Genomic DNA, 20,404 nt, shown 5'->3' on the forward strand with positions numbered 1-20,404 from the left:
TGTGCAGGAATGACTCTCTCTCTATATATACTAGTAGAATAATCTCCAGAATTTATGTGAAAAAAGGTGGAGAAAAGTATGTTACCGTTTATCTAAGAAAAAGGAAGATATGGATAAATATACATAATTAATTATATTTTTAGAATGAAAAAAAAAATGTTTAAACCATTGCCTATGGGGCAGGGAGTAGAGGTGAGAATAAGGATTTTTCAGTGTGAAGGGAAAGAGTGACAGATGTACAACCAACGAGGTTAAAAAAAAAAAACCCTTGAATTCCTGAATTTGAAATGGAAGTGAGAATTCATAATACATTTTATTTAAAAAAAACAAAACAAAAAACAAAACAAGACCATATTTACCTAGCTCTGTCCACAGAACAGGTTATCAAAACTATACAACTCAGTAACAATTAGTACCACAAACATTCAGATCATGTTTTTTAACTACCATTTCCCACTAAAGGAACCAGAGCACTTTAAACAAATGGCTTGTTATTAGTATGGGGTAAGAAATGTACAAAACCAGCCTGGAAAGCAATCAAAGACTATTAGGACCACGTCAAAATGACTCGTGAGCCAACGTGAATGAACTCCCACTGGCCTAAGGAACTTGAGCACAAATAAGACAATAATTGCAATGAACTACAACTCACAAAATATGTTTAAATCCCTGGATTCATAATGATAGCTGCTTACTTTTAGGGTTTTTAACCACCCGAAATATTTGGTAACAGTGTAGGTCATTATCTAATTTTATTTTTCATTAGAATAACCATTTATTCAGCATTACTTACTGACTAGTTAATCCTTTTCTTGCTGATACATAATACTAATGTCATATGTCCAATTCACACATGTATATATATATATATATATATTTTTTTTTTGGCCCTTTAATTTAGTTCCTTTATTTGTCCATCCTCATGCAACTACAATACTATCTTTTTTTAAAACATTTTTTATTGAGTTACAGTCATTTTACAATGTCAAAAATACTATCTTAATTACTATGACTTTATTATATAACTAATTATCTGGTGGACAAGCCCCTTCAAGCTTATTCTTCTTCCTCAAAATTTTCTTGGATCCTGTAAATTTTTCTACATAAATGTGAAAAATACTAGGATGGCCTCAACAGAAACATAGACCTTATTTTTAAAAATCACCAACTCTACACTGGAAATAAGAAAAACATTAACTGAGTAAGTGGGCAAGTGATCAATTTAACACTAAACTACAAGGTTATAGAGGATTAAAAGTTATAAAGTAGTATTTATTATACTTGAGTGTTACTGCATAGTTTTTTGGAGAAAACATTAAAGTCTTTTGAGTTTTTGAAATAAGAATTTTTCCCCTATACTTTTCTGGTCAGGAGAAGAACTGAAAAAGAGAAATAATCTTGAATCCAGAATGAACAATTCTTGCTATATATATTTTCCCACACATATAAAGAAAGCTCTGTAACTTTCCGAGAAATTGTGACTTGAACTAAACACCAAACTACTATCAAAATTCATGTGCATATTTGGAAGTTTTTAGTCATTGGGAGCCATGGCATTTCTTTTCTCTGTATCACAAACTGTTACAAATACTTTCTTTTTACTATTAACTTTGGAACAGAAGACCTCCTGTACTGTGACCAACTGGCAGGCAGAGATGACAGAGACAGGAAATGGGAAATGGCTCGGGGTCTTGGAATTCCCCTGGCTACCTAATTAAGTGGCTTATTATTTGGAAGTTTTTGAAATATTTGCCCCCTGGAGTTCCCCTGCGAGAAGCAGGCATCTGATTTCACTGCCAAAGAGTGTCTTCACAGGACACAAATTTTTAAAAAATTCACTCGCTGCGATACAAGAAATATTTACTGCGTGCCCTTAGGTTCGCCCCACTAGAGGCGGGGGAGACCCAGCTCCCACAACCAGTAAAACCAAGAGGCTGTATTTACAATTTCTAACAGTTAACTACTTTAAAATGTCATGGATAAATGGGCTCTTCTGTGGTCCAGGTTCGGTTTTGACATATACATACATATATGAATGTGTAAATTCCGTTTTAAGTCACATTCAGAAAAAAAGGGAGATAAAAGCCTGCTCTGAAACCCTGTTCACGTGGCCGGTGACGAGCTTCTGAAATTAGGACACTGTCAGCGCATACGTCTCCAGAACAGAAAAACAAAAGCTTAAAAAGCAAAGATAGAGTGGCTGATTATGAAACAGACAGAATCCTAATATACCCTCTCAAAGATGGCCAAATCGCATTTTCGGAGCTAATCTTCTGACGCTGCTCTGCTTTCCAACACTTGGCCTTTTCCTCCCATTTCCACGGCCAGCTGTTGAAGGTGGACGCCACGCAGCTGCTGGGGATAAACGGTTACAACTGCTTCCTTCACTGAGGACGAGCTGCCAGCAGGTGGACTCGCCCCGCACACGGCGGCGCCCCCGAGAGCGGAGGTCAGCCCGGAGGTCAGCCCGGAGGAATTCGGCCGGGCTGCTCCCCACCCCCGAGCACCGGCGGAGGCGCTCGCCACCCGCGCAAGGCCGTTTCCGCAGGACTTCCCCAGAGTCAAGCGCCACCGCTTAGCGTTTGCCACATCGCCCGCAGGAGAAGGTCGGGGACAGCGAAGCGAGGAAACGCTCAAAGCGCCCACACTGCGGGACTCAAAAGTCTGACCACCGCGCCGCTCGCGGCCCCGCCGCCCCCGCGGGCTGCACAGCTGCCCACAGGCGCGCGCGCGCTCCGCCCCGCCTGCCCTCGCGCCGCGGTGACGCGCCCCGCTCGGGCGCGCTGACGTCACTGTGAGTCGACGAGGGCCCTGCGCGGGCGGGGGGCCTCGGGAGCGCAGGACGGTGCCGCTCGGCCGCCTCTCCTGTCCGCGTCGCTGCTTCCCGGCTCTGGAGGCCGCCAGGCGGCCGCGCTGTTTCCGCGTTTGCTGCGCCGGCCCAGCGGTGAGTGCAGCTCCTTCCGGGCCCGGGCCGCGCGAGGCGGGTCGGGGCGCGCAGGCCGCCGGGGCCCACGGCCCGGAGGCTGCGGCCGGGCGAGGCGGGGAGAGGGCCTGGGGCCCTTGGCCCGGGGCCTGGGGTCGAGGGGCGAGGGTCGCAGTGAGACGTCCGCTCTGTACGCTTTACTCTGGCCGAGGCTTTTGTTTAATTCGGACGCTCCAACTCTAAGACTTGGCAGTGGGAAAAAAAAAATACATATGTTTATTTGACTGACCTGTTTGCAAGTCTCCTCTGGCCTCCGCCCTCCTTTCCGGCCCTATGGACTTTGACCAAGATGTTTTCTCTTAGAACTTTTGCAGGGTTTTAAGCTTAACCCTCTCTGTTTCTTTGTTTAATATGTTCCAACGGAGACAGTTCTGTGGCGGCGACATCTCCTATTTCAGGTAGTTCCAACCGCCCCCTGCCGCTTTAGTAGCCTATTGTGTATTGTGAGAAACAGCGCCGGGAAATTAATGGGTAAAATCCAGTTTCCCTTCTCATCCCTTGCAGTCGTCTGTCTCCCCGCCGACTCCCCCTGCCCCGCCACAGGTTGCCTAAAGAGAGTAAAATCCACTGTAGGGTGCATGTAAATAAGCTGTAAAGATGTGACATCAAGTCCTGGTATAGCGAAAGCGAACATACAGGTGGTGGCGCTCCCAGGGCCAGTGTTTCACAGGCCATTGTGCTGTATTTTGTGTTTGTTTTCCTTTCTGTGGTTGTTGCTTTGGGATTGTGAGGGGATGGTAGAATTTAAGGGTTTTTATTAATGAGTTCCTGATGAATTTACTCTCACTGGTCAGTTTGCTTAGTCCTGGAGAGCCTCGACATTAAAAAAAATAAGGTTACCGTCTGAGTAACTGCTGGTCTGTTGCTGGTGGGGTGCAGTCTCTTTTTCACCAGTAGTCCCCTTTTGCCTCTAGCAAACTGCCAGAGATATTATCCTTAACCTATTAAAAGTTGTCACCAGAAAAAGGGAGGAGAGCAAGGACAAAAAATTTGCCTATGTGGAAATGTCCATCTGTTTCAAAGTTGTACATTAAAACAAGATGTATACTTAGTGCTAAGGGGAGTATATTGCATTTAGTTTAATTAAGAGCTTTTTCAATTAGTTTTCGCGACAAATTGCTGGAATTAAAATGTGTTATTTAAAGTGTAAATCACTTTTAGAATTTACTGAATAAATCGAAAAGAATATAAACTGTATTACAGTTTTCTAAATAGTTTTTGTTTTTTCTTTTCAGATATACAGCCCTGAAGAGTTTGCTTTTTTCCCCTCATTTTTTCCTCCCTGCGGTAATAAATCCCATTATGGAGACCCAGAAACTTTATGAAGGGATATAGTTTGAATTCTGTGGAGTGTAATTTTGTGTATGAATTATATTTTTAAAATATGAAGGGTTTTCAGAAAGAAGGCTAGTAAAGTTAATTACTGGTGCATTATTCATGAGTAGTGGTTCTGCTGGTAATAAAATATCTTGTTAGGTATTTGTGATAACACTAGGAAGGACAAGCTGTATCTTGATAAATTGATTTAACTGCAAAATGAATGATATTATAGATGCATGATTCGTAAATGAAAGACAGGGTATTTAATTGTTTTGTAAAAAGTTTCTGTTGTTGAAAGTTTATGGCTAAAACTAGTTAAGTTTATGGAGAAGACACCTTCAATGGATCAAGTAAAATAAAGTGGAATGCAAAGTTAGACAACATAGTAATGATGCTGCAGGAAATGGAAACAAATATAGACCATATTTAACAAAGATGGAAGAGTTGGCAGTTTGTGAACTTTAAGTAAAATTTATTTCATTTGATGTAGACACTGTAACATGCATAGGTTCCATGAAGCTTGTAGGTGTTGACATTGCCAAAAGTTGTTAACAGAAGCTAATTTAACCTTAAGTAATTACTGTGGTGATAAGCTATGTGAAATTAGCCTTTAGATAATGTGACCATATGAAGACTTTAACAGAATAAAATATTTTTTAAAAATATCGTATTAAAGTGCTTATGGGGAAAGAAGCCTGAATATAGTTTTTTCCTCCTGTAGAATCCTGTAGAAGTTGGCTTGATATCCAGACTTTGTAACTTGTAACCCAATGCAAATTAAAGGCATAATTTAGGTATTCTAGCCTTGTTTGGAATTTTGGGAATATAAACCTCCTTGAAAAATCAAGGAGTTTTAACATATTTTCAGAACTGTGTCAACTTCTTTCAGGTCATTAGGTTAACTGTTACACCAAGTAATGAGCAAATAGCACTTGAGATACTTAAAAGAGTTAATATAATCCCCAAGAGTTTTAAATGATATCTTGGTAATTTAGGAGAGAGATTCATCCTACCTGAGTATAAACTCAAGTATAAATCCAGCAAAGAAGGTGTTGTGAATTTTACATAAGCAGGAGCCTATCATTTGATTCTTTTTTATGGAAAAAATCTAATTTAGTATTGAAGAGATGAGAAATTTCATGTGAAGGATTTTAGCCATCAAAAAGTAACATCACTTATGCACAAAACTACCTCCCAAAGTCTTATCCCAGGTCCCTCGTATCAAAAAATTAGTATGATGGAAGACAGCACGGTCTTGTCAGATTGGACAATCGGCAATAAACAAAAAATGAAATACGACTTTTCATGTGAACTCTACCGAATGTCTACATATTCAACCTTCCCCACCGGTGTGCCTGTCTCAGAAAGGAGTCTTGCTCGTGCGGGTTTTTATTACACCGGTGTGAATGACAAGGTCAAATGCTTCTGTTGTGGCCTGATGCTGGATAACTGGAAACACGGAGACAATCCAATCGAGAAGCATAAAAAGTTGTATCCTAGCTGTAGCTTTATTCAGAGTCTGGTTACTGTGACTAATCTGGAATCCACCCCCAAGAATGCTTCTCCAATGAGAAACAGTTCTGGACATTCATTATCACCCACTTTGGAACATAGTAGCTCATTCAGTGGTTCTTATTCCAGCCTTTCATCAAAGCCTGTTAATTCTAGAGCAGTTGAAAACTTCTCCCCATTGAGGACTAACCCCTACAGTTATGCCATGAGTACTGAAGAAGCCAGATTTCTTACTTACCAAATGTGGCCGTTAACCTTTCTGTCGCCATCAGAACTGGCAAGAGCTGGCTTTTATTATATAGGACCTGGAGACCGAGTAGCCTGCTTTGCCTGTGGTGGGACTCTAAGTAACTGGGAACCGAAGGATGATGCTATGTCAGAACATCGCAGACATTTCCCCAACTGTCCATTTTTGGAAAATTCTCTGGAAATGCAGAGGTTTAGCATTTCAAATTTGAGCATGCAGACGAGTGCAGTGCGATTGAGAACATTTATGTACTGGCCATCTGCTGTACCAGTTCAGCCTGATCAACTTGCAATTGCTGGTTTCTATTATGTGGGTAAGAAAATGTATAGCTGTATATTTTATCTAGTTCATTTTGATTTATGTGTTAGAACACGTGTATTCAATTTTATTCTTTTGTTTTCTTCAGGTCGCAATGATGATGTCAAATGCTTTTGTTGTGATGGTGGCTTAAGGTGTTGGGAATCTGGAGATGACCCGTGGGTAGAACATGCCAAGTGGTTTCCAAGGTAATTGTTTAGAAAGGTATTTCTACACAGAATTCTGTGCTTAAAAGAAGTAGGCATGCTTGCCTGATTAAGTTTACATTTCAGTATAACAAAGCTGCTTCATACTTTAGGGAATTAGCCTTTTAAAACACCAATTTTTCTTTTAAATGTGTTCTTCTTTTAAAAAATATAAGTTACAGGTAATGATCTAGTGATTCACAATTTTTAAAGGTTATACTCCATTTACAGTTATTATAAAATATTTGCCGTATTGCCTGTGTTCTACAATAGATCCTTGAAGCCTATTTTATACCTAATAGTTTGTCCCTCTTAATCCCCTATCTCTATATTGCCCCTCCCTGCTTTCCTCTCCCCACTGGTAACCATTAGTTTGTTCTTTATATCTGCGACTCTGCTTGTCTTTTGTTTTATTCACTAGTTTGTTTTATTTTTAAAATTCTGCATATAAATGATACCATACCGTATTTATCTTTCTCTGACTTATTTCACTTAGCATAATGCCCTCCAAGTCCATCCATGTTGCTGCAAATGGCAAAATTTCATTCTTTTTAATGGCTGAGTAGTATTCCATTGATATATAATACCACATCTTCTCTATCCATTCAGCTGTTGACGGACACTTAGGTTACTTCCATGTCTTGGCAACTGAATAATGATGCTAGGAACACTGGGTGCATTTATCTTTTTGAATTAGTGTCTTCATTTTTTCCAGATATATACCCAGGAGCGGGATTACTGGGTGATATGGTAGTTCTGTTTTTAGTTTTTTGAGAAACCTCCATACTGTTTTCCACAGTGGCCACACCAATTTATATTCTTACCGAGAGTATATGAGGATTCCCTTTTTTTCCACACCCTTACCATTTGTTGTGCTCTTTTTGATGGTAGCCTTTAATTTCTGACAGGTGTGAGGTGATACCTCACTGTGGTTTTGATTTGCATTTCCCTGATGGTTAGCCATGTTGAGCATCTTTTCATGTGCCTCTTGGCCATCTGCAGTTCCCCTTTGGAAAAATGTCTATTTGGTTCTTCTGCTCATTTTTTAATCAGGTTGTTTGGTTTTTGATGTTGAGTTGTATGAGCTGTTTAAATATGTTGGAATATTAACCCCTTATTGGTCATATTTGCAAATATTTTCTCCCATTTAATAGGTTGTCTTTTTGTTTTGTCGATGGTTTCCTTTACTGTGCAAAAGCTTTTAAGTTTAATTAGGTCCCATTTGTTTATTTTTGCTTTTATTTCCTGTGTTTTAGGAGACAGATCTAAAAAAATATTGTTGTGATTTATGTCAGAGTGTTCTGCCTATATTTTTCTCTAGGAGTTTTATGGTATCCAGTCTTAATTTAGGTCTTTAATCCATTTTTTGTATGATTAAAATACCAAATTTTAACAATTATTTTGATAGAAAATATTATAGAATGTTCTGTGATTTCTTCTTTTGTAAATCATGTATTTAGGATATAATTTAACTTATTCCTGATGACTCACTTAAAATTATGACCATATAATTCACATTTCATTTATATATTTTCCATTTTGCTTTAAAGAAGACTTCAGGATTATAAAAATGTATAATAGAGGAACAAAAAAGAAGACAAGTTAAAAAAGCCTAAGAAGGGAAAAGGGAAACAAAAAGGGACATAAAATAGATCTAGGAATAGGACAAATATAAAAATTTTTATAATAAAAGCTGATTATACAGTCAGATTGTCTGATTATAGTTATAAATTATTTTTTCTACATAACTTAATTTTGTTATGATATAGCACTTTATCTCCCTTTAGTTACTGTTTCTAGCAGTATCTCCTCTTTTTAAAACTTTTTTAAAAAATTATTTTTCAAATTTTACATGTAGTGAGATTCGTCTCCCTGTGTCCTATTTTATTTTTTACTATGGCCTAGAAAGAAGTTAGAGGTGGTGTTGCTGATGGAAATAGAATTAGAAATTAATTCTGTCTGTGTTACTGAGTAGCTAACTGAACTTTGACAAGTCATACGACCCTTTGAACCTTTTCTCATCTGTAAAATGAGGGAGTTGGACTAGATATTTTTTTTAATTGTGGTAAAATGTACATAACATAAAATCTACCATTTTAACCATTTTTAAGTATGCAGTTCTGTGGCATTAAGTGCATTCACATTGTTCTTCTTTCATTACCACCATGTATTTCCAGACTTTATCTTCCCAAACTGAAACTTAAATTCGTTTCATTGATTCCCCATCTCCTCCTCTCCTCACCCTTGTCACCCACCATTCTAGCTTCTGTCTCTACAAATTTGACTATTCTAGGTACCCTGTATAAGGGGAGTCGTATAATACAGATAATGCTTTGACCTGTGAGTACCTTTTACAATAATGAGGAATCTCTTGAACCTCTTTAATGTTCGTAATGTTTCAGGATAAATTTTGACTTTCTAAGTCTGAAAAGTGACATATATTTTGTTTACTTTAAATTATTTTTTTGGAAAAAGCATGTTTTATTGTCAGAATTTTGAATGACTTGATTATGCTCTGTGAGATTGTCTGCATGTTAATTTGAAATTTAACATTGTGTTAAAAAGGTAAAAACAGCTTTCAATTATAAATGAGACAAAAACAGCTTTTCAGTTACAGTATTTGAATTGCTGCCTTTGTCCTTCATAAAACAAAACAAAATCTAGGTTTATTTTTATAATTTGTGTTTTATTTTAAATGTTTAAATAAGGGAAAAGGCCAGGGATGCTTCTTATAAGCATTTCTGAAAACAAATTTCAATTATAGATAATCTTGAATTTCTGTAGATAAAAAACCAAAATGTATAACCATTATTATCACTGTATTTTAATACAGTTCATGTATTCATTTATCAAATATTTGGGTGCCTACTGGATAATATTTTGTTTTTATTTTTTCCTCTTGGCATTTTTAATAATAATAGACCATTCAAAAGAAGAGATAATAGGGTTTACATCTCTACATACCAAAGGAATTTCCTTTCTTCATCAATATTGGTATTTACATGACAGTGTGGAATCATAAAATGAAAAAGCAAGCCAAAGCAAAACAGAAAAACCAAATTAAAGTGAAAGGCAAAATTTGTGCTACTGTTACATATGAGGTTGAAAATGAAATTAATAGGCAGACAAATGCTGGTTTTGCAGCAGACCAGTGAAAATACTTCTGAGGGATTCATCTGGATTGAGCATGCTGATTCATGACAATAATGGCATTATCTGGGGGCAAGAGTTGTAGGAATAACTAGTTGGAAAGAATAACCAAACGTCATTGTGAGTGTCTTTTTTTCCCTTCTGATATTTTTATAATTGAAATATAATTGACATAAAATATGTTAGTTTCAGGTGTAGTGCACAGTGATTTGTCGTTTGTGTACATTATGTTGTATATCACATCCTCAAGGCTTACTTATTTTATAACTGAGGTTTGTACCTCTTAATCTCTCTCACCTGTTTTCCTGTATCCCCCTCCCCCACCCCACTCCATACTGGGTACTATTTTAGATGCTGAAGGTATAACAGCGTGTAAGACAAAAATGTTTTGTCCTCAGAGAGTTTATTGGAGAAGGATGTAATATGGGGCAGCCAGTGTTGGTTATACTTCCTGCCTTTAGTCATTATGAACATAAGTTATCAATCCCAGAATAAAAATAACTTAGAACTATATGAAGGTCAAGCACAATGACAGCAAGCTGTGTTCTCTGGGCGGTAAACTTGAGTCTTGAGCATCTTATATGATGTCTGCTAATTCTCCCCATTCACCAGTTGAAGGACATGTGGGTTGTTTCCAGTTTGGAGCAATAATGATAAAACCGCTCTAAATATTAATAAACCTTTACGGACACATGTTTCCATTTTGCTTAGGAAAATACTTAGGATGGATTAGGGGACTGGATGGCAAATTTTGTTGTAACTTCATAGGGAGCTGCCGAATTGTTGTTTGAAGTGGCCGTATCATTTTCAGTTCCCACTAGCAAGGTACAAGACCTCTGAGTGTTTTACATTCTTAACTACATGCTGTCAGTCTTTTTGATTTTAGCCATTCTAATAGGTATGTCACATTATTTCACTGTGATTTTAATTAGCATTTCCTTAATGATTAATGGTGGTGAGCTGCTTATTTGCTTATTTGCCATCTATACACAGTTGTCCCTTGGTGTCAGTGGGGGATTGTTTCCAGGAGACTCCCAGGGACTCCCCACCAGGAAACCAAAATCCATGGATACTCAAGTCCCTTCTTCAAAGGCTTAGTACAGTTGGCCCTCCTTATCTGGGGGTCCTCGGAACTGTATCTTCTTTGATGAAGGATCTGTTCAAATATTTTTCCCATTTTAAAGTTTTGTTTTTAATTACTAAGTTTTGAGAGTTCTTAATATATTCAGGATACAAGTCCTTTATCAGATGTGTTTTGCTGAGTTTCAGTCTGACTTGTCTTTTCCTTTTCTTAACAGTGTCTTTTGATGAGCCGAAGTCTTTAATTTTGATGATGTCAGTTTATCAGTTTTATCTTTTATGGATTATGCTATTGGTCTCTTAGCTAAGAAATCTTTAACCTAAGGACAAAAAGATTTTCTCCTGTGTTTTCTTCTAGAAATTATGTTGTTTTAGGTTTCACATTTAGGCATATGATTCATTTTTAGTTTATCTTTGTGTGTAGTATGGGCATAGATCAAGGCTCATTGGTTTTTTTTGCATATATATATCAAGTTGTCTAGCACCATTTGTTGAAAAACAAAAGGAATGAAACACATGTTATGTGAACTTCCTGGAACACCTTTGAAAAATTCTAGTAGTTTAAAAACAAGTATTTGGGAAACACTTATATTATATATAGATGAAAATATTTGATTCTGTATTTTTTGGGGGGAGGGTTTGTGCTTCAAATGTAATGGAAGAGTGGACACTTTAAGTGTTAGCTTAAAGTTTGCTATAAGCTCACACTGCTAATAGAAGAGATTAGCAGTTGTTACTTTGTGAAAGTTCACATTTTAGGAATAAATACCAAATTACAGTTTCTGAAACTGTCTTAAGTTCCCAAGGTAAATTGTCTAGAACAGCATTTTTTAAGCTTCAGCTTGTGTTCCTTTGAGACCCTTTTATTGTTATTGTGCTGATGCAATTAAATAGAAGACTTCAGAATGCATCAACACATAGTAAGTCTATAATAGTTTATGAGAATTTTGTTCCTGTAAGATGTGTATGTGTACTCCGTTGTGATATAAAATGTTTGTACTATAGGGTACAGTCAAAGAGTTTGAAAGTCACTTTTCTAGAATGATCAGATTATATTTTCGGTATAAAAGAATTGAAGAAGTTTTTCCTTACGTTTTAGATGTGAGTTCTTGATACGCATGAAAGGGCAAGAGTTTGTTGATGAGGTTCAAGCTAGATATCCTCATCTTCTTGAACAGGTAAATGTGTTTTTGTAATTGGCAACGTTGAATTCTCCTAAATAATAATTATAAAATATGATTAGAAGTGATATTTACATCTATTTTCTTATTAATTATTATTACATGTTTTGTATCCATGTTAACGACACCTTTAAGTTTTATTTTTCTAATTACCTTGTTTGTTCAGGACTTTTAAAAACAGACTGTTTTTCAGTTTTTTGAAAAATCACCCATCCTGCCGCTGTACATACAAATTTATGGTGTGGTTGGTGAGGGTCTTTAGTGTCTCCTCCACCTTTTTGAGAAAACAAACAAAAAATAACTTTTGAGGAGTTTGGAACTTCTGAGAGTGATCCAGCTGAAGTATGATTCTCTACGTGTAATGAGGAGCCATGAATACTTTTTCCTGCTTTCCTGAAACTAGAGAAATACTTGAGTTCTAATTTGGAATTAGGTGAAATTTTTATGATGATTAAGGTAAAACAAAGCAAAGTGAATTATGTGAATTACCCAGTTTTCAAAGAGTGTGTACATTACTTAAACATCTTAATGTTGCTCTGTTCAGGTTGTTTGAGATTTCTAATTCTACCTATTTTTTTTCCCCGGTTTCATTAGCTGTTGTCAACTTCAGATACTCCTGGAGATGAAAATTCTGATCCACCAAGTATGTATAAAAACACTCCAAATATAGAATGGGATTTTAAGTAAGAATACTAAGAACAAAAATATGTAAACAAAGGATTTCTGAGGTCATAGGAAAAGGTGCTAGGAAGTTAGCTGATAAATATTATGTATCTACTAAGATGCATGACATTTTTAGAGGATTCTCAGAAGTATTCTAGATTTTGTTCTTTAAATGCTGATGTTGCAACTGGGGAGACAAGACAAATGCAGAAGGAAAACAACCACAGCAAATACATGTGCCCGTTGTGTACTTACGTTTATTATAAAGCAGTTTTCCAGCAGACGGCAGTCAAGTGTCTTGAAGAATTATGTGTAATTTTCTTTGTGTAATTTTCACGAAAGTGCCATATTGGCTAGCGTTGATCTGTTAACAGAAAATGACCCCCTGAACACCCTATCTAAAGTGTCCTTGTGCTTCCTAGTTTGTTTTAGGCACCTTACACTACTTTATTTTCTTCACAACATGTCACTATCGAAAATCGTATTACTTCTTTAAGCACATTTTTTAAACTGCATCTGTAGACATATTTTGTGTGTACTAGTCTTCCGTTTCACTGTTCTTCCTTCCCTTGTTTGTTTTGTTCTCTCTGCTTCGTCTATCCGCTTCTCTAGATCCTGTCCATCCTTCAAGTCCAAACTCTTAAAGCCACTTTTTCCATAGTCTTTGTTGATTTCCCCCACTTTCCTGGCTGAATTGAGGTAATTTCTCACTTCTAAATCTGTGTGGCATCTCGGTTTCCGAAAGCGACTACACATCACAGTCATTTGGGGAGTTTTTAGAAGATTCCTATGCCCCGTCCCTGGAGAGTCTCTCATTCAGGAGGTCTAGGATGCAGCCTGGGAAGGGGTGTTTTTTAAAAGCACAGCCTGTTACGATAACCTCAGCTGATCCTTACCAGCTTCAGACTTTTGTTGGAGTGACAGGTGGTTGGTGCACGTAGCTCGTCTCCCTTACCAGGGTATAATCGAAACTAAAGATTGTGTCATAGTCATTATTGTTCTCCACATTTTTATATTTATGGGATTTACAGAGATGTATGTCTTATTAACATAGTTGTTCATTTCGGACCTGGAGAAAGTTCTTCAGAAGATGCAGTCATGATGAATACACCTGTGGTCAAAGCTGCCTTGGAAATGGGCTTCAGTAGAAGCCTGATAAAACGGACGGTACAGAGTAAAATCCTGACTACGGGAGAGAATTACAAAACAGTCAACGATATTGTGTCAGCGCTTCTTAATGCTGAAGATGAGAAAAGAGAAGAGGAGAAGGAAAGACAAACAGAAGAAGTGGCGTCAGGTATTTGGGGATGTTAGTCACCTGCCTTCTTTCTCAGTGGGGCCCACAGCTCTGTCTCGTGTCGCAGGACAGCGCGCATCCTCGCCTGTCCACTGACAGCTGGTGGTCGTTTCCAAACCTTGCATCCCCTCCTCCAGGGTGGGCAGTGTATTACCCTAGTCCCTAGTTGAGAACCATTGACTGCATTTTTTTTCTGAATGTTTGTTTTCCAAGAAGATCCCTGATTTATGCTGATCAGAGGATTTTAACATAACTCTTTTCTTGAGCTATATTGCATTTCTTCCTCATATGTAACAAATTTAAACTGTTTTAAAAAAGCAAGATTTTAAAGTTGAATGCATGTCTTATTTCTTTTTTTGTTGTTGTTGTTCCTTCAAATCACAGTCTTAATACGGTATTTGACTCTCTAGTCCTTGCTAAGTGATCCTTGTACCAAAAGTAGAATCCGTGATGAAATTCTAGAGTTTGATGAGAAGGCCCTGCCCAGCCCAAAGACAGGAGACCCCTGATTCTGGTATTCATCCAAATTATGTTACGCTTCACTCCCAAAACGAGTCTTTCTGAGTAATCATTCCTCTCAAATATTAATTGAGGATGAGCACCTGTGCCAAATACTGTGCTAATCGTGGTGCTGATTTTCAAGGAGCTTGTAGACTAGCTGTGGAGAATGTGCAAAGGATGGGGTTAAAGAGCCAGCTGAGATGAAGGTTGCACATGTGGTGTAAACTGGGTATTTGGGTGGAAGACACTTTCTGTTAAGGCTTGTAAGTACTGATAGGAATAGTTTAAGAACTGTCTTATGTGGCCATGTAACAAAATGTTTAAAGTCTGATTACTAGTTGGGACAGATTTGTGTTTTGATCCTGGCTCTGTCAGTTACCAGTTTGGCAATTTAACCAGACTTGTTTTCTCATCTGTAAAATGAGGATGATAATAGTACAAATTGCATGGGGCAGCTGTGGGAATTAAATGAGATGTTACAAGTAAAACAGTTTAGTGCCTAGCACATCAAAACTTTTTTGTGAAGTAGATTGATTTGAGAAGTAGGAGGGGCTTTGTGAAAGAAAGGGCCTGAGGAGAGTGAAGAGATTACAGGATTGATACGCAGTTAAAAAACACAGGTGAAATGAAATCACTGTAATGAGTCTAGTCACTAGTTATGTGACTTTATTCTACCTTGTAAGGTTGAGAGAACAGTCATGAAATATGAATTTGAAATTAATAAGAGAAAAAGTCAAATAAGGAATAGGGAGGAAGAGTTCAGGGTGCTAATAAGAGATCGCTGAACACCTGGCTGATTTTTAGGTAGAATGGGAAGTAGGCAAGCCAGGAGACGGCTCTGTGTTAGTAGGGTTGGGAATGACATGGAGATACTGTATCGGGGGAAGGACACATTTGTTAGTAGTAAGGTGAACTATTAAGGTAGAAGAGAGGGGAATTTCATAATTTTGAGATGGAAAGAGCATCTCACTTCTAGAAAGAAGTAAAAGGGGAAGGAAATAATCTTCCTTCTTTTACAGCTTTACAATAGACTTCTTTTTTATTTTACATTAAACTTGTACATGTAGAGATGTACTTTTTTTGTAAGGCTGAAAAAGGCATTTAAATATTATGGTGATTGGAACATCAAAAGAAGGAACTTTCTGAAAAATGCTTCCGGATTTCATGCCCATATTCCATAAATGTAGGAAATTTAACTATGGACTTCTGTGATTTGGGGTTAAAACAAAGAAAACATTTGCTTTTTTAAAAAAAATTAGGCTTGATTCATATGCATTTGTTACTGCTGTAAACCCAGACATTCACAAGATAATATTGGTGGCTAACAATATGCCAGTTATTGTGCTAAGTACTTTTAATGTACTGTCTCATTTAATCCTTACAACTCTTTAAGGAAGATATGCTACCTACTTTTACAGATGAGGAAACCGAGGTGTATGGAGATTGGGGCACAGAGCTAGTAGGTGGCTGAGCCAGCGTGGGGATCTGGGTCACCCTAATTCTGCATCTCAGACTCTGTAGCCTATGGCTTTTTAGGCATGGAGTTGGAAAGGACACTCATCTAGGAGACTTGGTCCTACAACTGAATTTTTTCTGTAAGGAGCAGCCATACCTGAGTGGATCTTTTTATCACCTGAGACAATTTATATGAAAATACTGATAAAAGTAAAGTGATACAATGCAGAGAAAACCCAGTGTTATTAATTTCATGGGGGCAAGGTACAGAGGTGGAAAATTTATACTGTCCTCTCAAATTCTCTACTTACTTTTCAATAGAATAAAGCGGTGTTCTAAGACACAGAAATATATAGACTTTATTTACTTATTTAAATTGAAGTACAGTCAGTTACAATGTGTCCATCTCTGCTGTGCCACACAATGTCCCAGTCATGCATATACATACATGTATTTGTTTTCATATTTTTCATTAAATGCTATTACAAGATATTGAATATAGTTCCCTGTGCTACACAGAAGAAATTTGGTTTTTATCTATTTTTATATATAGTAAATATATAGACTTTAAAAAGTGACATAAAGAAAGACCATATGTGTGCTATATAGTAAGCCTTAGTTAAATCTCCTGAAAGTTTTCCAAATGACAAACATTAAAGTTCGCACAAGTAATTTTGTCCCTCTTTTTTGAGCTCCTATTTATCTAGTGTCTGAGTTATTCATAGGGTTGGTTGTTAGTGACTATATGAGTGTAGCTGAGCAATTTATAATCTGACGGATTTTTCTTTTTTTTTTCTTTTTCACATGGAGATGATTTGTCATTAATTCGGAAGAATAGAATGGCTCTCTTTCAGCAGTTGACATGTGTGCTTCCTATCCTGGATAATCTTTTAAAGGCCAATGTAATTAATAAACAGGAACACGATATTATTAAACAGAAAACACAGATACCTTTACAAGCACGAGAGCTGATTGATACCATTTTAGTTAAAGGAAATTGTGCTGCCAACATCTTCAAAAACTGTCTGAAAGAAATTGACTCTACATTGTATGAGAACTTATTTGGTGAGTTTGTTAAAATTATTTTAGAAATTCTTGGGATTATGTTCATCTTTGTGTCTGACAAACAAATCTAATTAGCAAACTATAGTCTATCCATTTAATTTCTTAGAAGAAGGTGAAGTCTTTTATTGCCCAAGTAGTATGACTAAATAGTTTCTGAGCCTGTGTAGCTGGAATCTCTGTTGTTCAATGTATAGTAGGTGAAAAAAATAGGTAGTAGGTGAAGCAGCCTTGTACTTGGTAGTGTGATGCCTTTTTAAAGTATTTTTTTTAATTGAAGTTTAGTTGATTCACAGTATTATATTAGTTTGAGGTGTACAGCACAGTGATTAAAAATTTGTATAGATCAGACTACGTTTATAGTTGTTAGCTATATTCCCTGTGCTGTAGCTTGTTCATTTTAAACACAGTAGTTTGTATCTTTTCATCCCCTCTCCTCTCTTGCCCTTCCCCCCCTTCCCCTGTTCCTACTGGTAGCCACTAGTTTATTCTCTATATCCCTGTCTGGTTTTTTTCTTCTTCTTCTTTTTCTGTTATATTCACTAATTTGTTTTATTTTTTAGAATCTACATATAAGTGATAACATACAGTATTTGTCTTTCTCTGACTTATTTCACTGAGCATAATACCTTCCAGGTCCATCCGTGTTGTTGGACTTGGCAGAGTTCATTCGTTTTTATGGCTGAGCTGTTAAGAGTGATGCTTTTTGTATGTTCTTCTTTCTTCAGTGGAAAAGAATATGAAGTATATTCCAACAGAAGATGTTTCAGGTAAAACAGAATTGACTTAGGACCAACATGAAATATTACCTTTATTATCTTTTAAATGAGAGGTAAAGAAGAGACAATTTCACTGAAGTTTTTGTTGTTGTCACTAGGTCTGTCACTGGAAGAACAGTTGAGAAGGTTGCAGGAAGAAAGAACATGTAAAGTGTGCATGGACAAAGAAGTGTCTGTCGTGTTCATTCCTTGTGGGCACCTGGTGGTGTGCCAGGAGTGTGCCCCTTCTCTAAGAAAATGCCCCATCTGCAGGGGTATAATTAAGGGGACTGTTCGTACATTTCTCTCATGAAAAACAGGCTTAACGTTAGCCTCTACATAGAAGTCTTTGAAATACTGTTGAACGTTTGAAGCTATCTGAAGTCAAAAAGGAACTATAGGTTCTTCAGTAACATTTGTGCTCTGCTCTGTTTTCTTTGGTAATAGTAACCTTGTTTCAAAAAAAAATAGTATCGTGTAATATTTAACCTTAGTCTCTGTTTATATGAAAGGGAAGATGGATGTTTGATTGAGCTATATTAGTATACATGTGTGAACACAGGAGAAATTAGAGGAGTGGTCTTAATGCTGCAAGGCATCATTTCAGGAGTGACTGGATTTGGTGTTCTGTCTGAAAGCTTCGAGTACTGCGTTAGAGTGTAGTTGAGAACTGGAAACCAGGAGCTCTGGAGTTTATCAGCGATAGTTCCAAATTGTTGTTGGTGTTTTTTCACTTGTGTTATAAAGTAAGGGTTTTTGTCTTAGTGGTAAGAAAGCTTTTCCCTAATTTGTGAGAAACATCTTAATAAAGGTCTTCTAAAAAACTATGTCATCACATTTTTTTCCTCTGATTTAAAAAGTAATTTCCATGAGCCTTCATAGGGTTGTACGGATTAAATGAGATAATGTATTTAAGCGTAGTACCTGTCACCTTGTAAGCACTCAGATGCTAGCTGTTATAAAAAAATGAATTCATGAAACAGATTACCAAGAAGTGTTTTTTAATAGTAATGGGATTTTTGAGAATTTCCTTTAGATAACAGTATCTGTCCATTTGCTTTGTATATTATAGATATAATTTGAATTAAAAATCCGTATCAAAAATCCTTTAAAAATTACGTAAATCATCATTGAGATTTTTTAAAAAAAAATGGTGTAATCAGTTTGTTGAGGAGGTGGAGTACAGGCAATGGTAAGTGTCTCTTTTTGGCCCCGTCATATTTGACCTTTCCCAGGTCTGGGTCCATGGCAGACTTCTGAGGCCAAGTGAGGAGGTCTCATATTAAACACTCAAAGTTCCTTCTGAATCTCATAACTCCTTTAGATCCCTTTAAATAGAGAGTATAGTGGGAAGAATAAAAATTTATCTTTTTTTTTTTTAAGTTGCCAGACTGTTAGGTGCTCTTTAATGACTGTTAAATAGAAATAGGAATTCGATAGAAGACTGTCCTCAAAGCCCTGGGACGCACCCAGGGGAGCAGGTCCTGTGCCAGCCTGGCCACAAAACAGCACCTTTCTTCTGGGACTCGTGCTCTCACAGCTTTCGGCCTGGGCCTGGGTCCCCAGAAAGCCTGGTCCTCTGCTGGGCAGAGAGCTGCCCAGCAGGCTCCATGAAGCTTCCATGGGCGCAGGCCTGGCCCTTAGAAGTCAGACTTTGCACCGGGCAGGGAGTTGCAGCCAGTTTTCCGTGATGCAGGCTGGGCCCTGGCTAATGTGTGTGGCAAAGCCGGGAGCAGGTGTGCTTGTGAGGGTCTGGGGCCCACCGGCCAGGCCCTGGCCTTTGTTTCCATCCTAATGTGCTGCTGATGCATTTATGTTAGTCCAAATGCACACATCTAGGGTCAGGACCTCATGTCAGTGAGTTTCTCCCTGCCATTATGGAAGGAATGTAAAGAGAATTAAATCATTTTAGAAACTGCTTTTTTCTTTTTGCTTAATAAAACCATGTATTGAGGCTCCACCGTGTGCCAGGCACAGTGCTATTAGATTGTTTAGACAAGTAAGATGTGTTATAGAGCTGAATTGTGTCCTCCCAAATTCACATGTTGAAGCCCTAATTCCCCCAAATGTGGCTGAATTTCAAGATAGGACGTTTTAAGAGGTAATTAAGGGAAAATGAGATCATATGAGCCTGAATCCAGTATGACTGGTGTCCTGGTAAGAAGCGATTAGGGCACAGACACACCCAGAGGACCATGTGAAGACACCAGAGGAGGATGGCCATCAACACGCCAAAGTAAAAGGCCTCAGAAGAAGCCATCTCTTCCAGCATCTTGATCTCGGACTTCTAGCCACCACAACTGTGGAAAAAATAAATTTGTTATTTGCGCCGCCTAGTCTTGGGACCTTGTTATGGCAGCTCCGGCACGCTGATGCAAGGTGCTGAATGCCTTAAAGCACGTTAGCTCTCATACTTGTAACAGCCGCGGGGTGAAAGTGGAACGTGGCCTGCCTGGCTCCTTGGCTTGTGCTTTTTGGGCAAATTGTCCTATTAAGCTATTTTGATACTTTCAAAAATTGCACGACTGCCATCCAACATAAAAACTGTAGCTTTTTATTTAAGTTCTGTTTGATGGTTTATTTTGACTTCATTCAGCTATTCAGTTTTAATTATGTATAAAAACTATTCTTAACATTCAGTAAAAATATTGCATAAAGTATAAGTAATTGGAAATGTAATTAATATTTTATT

The 20,404-nt window shown here is 37.7% G+C and overlaps 1 protein-coding gene across 2 annotated transcripts; it reads left to right on the plus strand.

Moving 5' to 3' along the window:
• The first annotated feature begins 2,803 nt into the window (after nucleotides 1-2,803).
• Nucleotides 2,804-18,539, plus strand: BIRC2 (baculoviral IAP repeat containing 2). Of its 2 annotated transcripts, none has more exons than XM_064492848.1 (9): nucleotides 2,804-2,944; nucleotides 4,219-6,375; nucleotides 6,469-6,568; nucleotides 11,895-11,973; nucleotides 12,571-12,619; nucleotides 13,694-13,936; nucleotides 16,703-16,957; nucleotides 17,683-17,724; nucleotides 17,832-18,539. In XM_064492848.1, the coding sequence occupies exons 2-9, from the start codon at nucleotides 5,481-5,483 to the stop codon at nucleotides 18,023-18,025; spliced, it is 1,857 nt and encodes a 618-aa protein (XP_064348918.1). In that variant the 5' UTR covers nucleotides 2,804-2,944; nucleotides 4,219-5,480; the 3' UTR covers nucleotides 18,026-18,539. The 2 variants fall into 2 exon arrangements, with proteins under 2 accessions (XP_064348918.1, XP_010976096.1); XM_010977794.3 differs by lacking the exon at nucleotides 2,804-2,944 and adding an exon at nucleotides 3,031-3,381.
• Nucleotides 18,540-20,404: the final 1,865 nt, after the last annotated feature.

Source organism: Camelus dromedarius, chromosome 12 (assembly GCF_036321535.1).
Source record: "Camelus dromedarius isolate mCamDro1 chromosome 12, mCamDro1.pat, whole genome shotgun sequence".
In the NCBI taxonomy this organism is placed as follows: Eukaryota; Metazoa; Chordata; class Mammalia; order Artiodactyla; family Camelidae; genus Camelus; species Camelus dromedarius.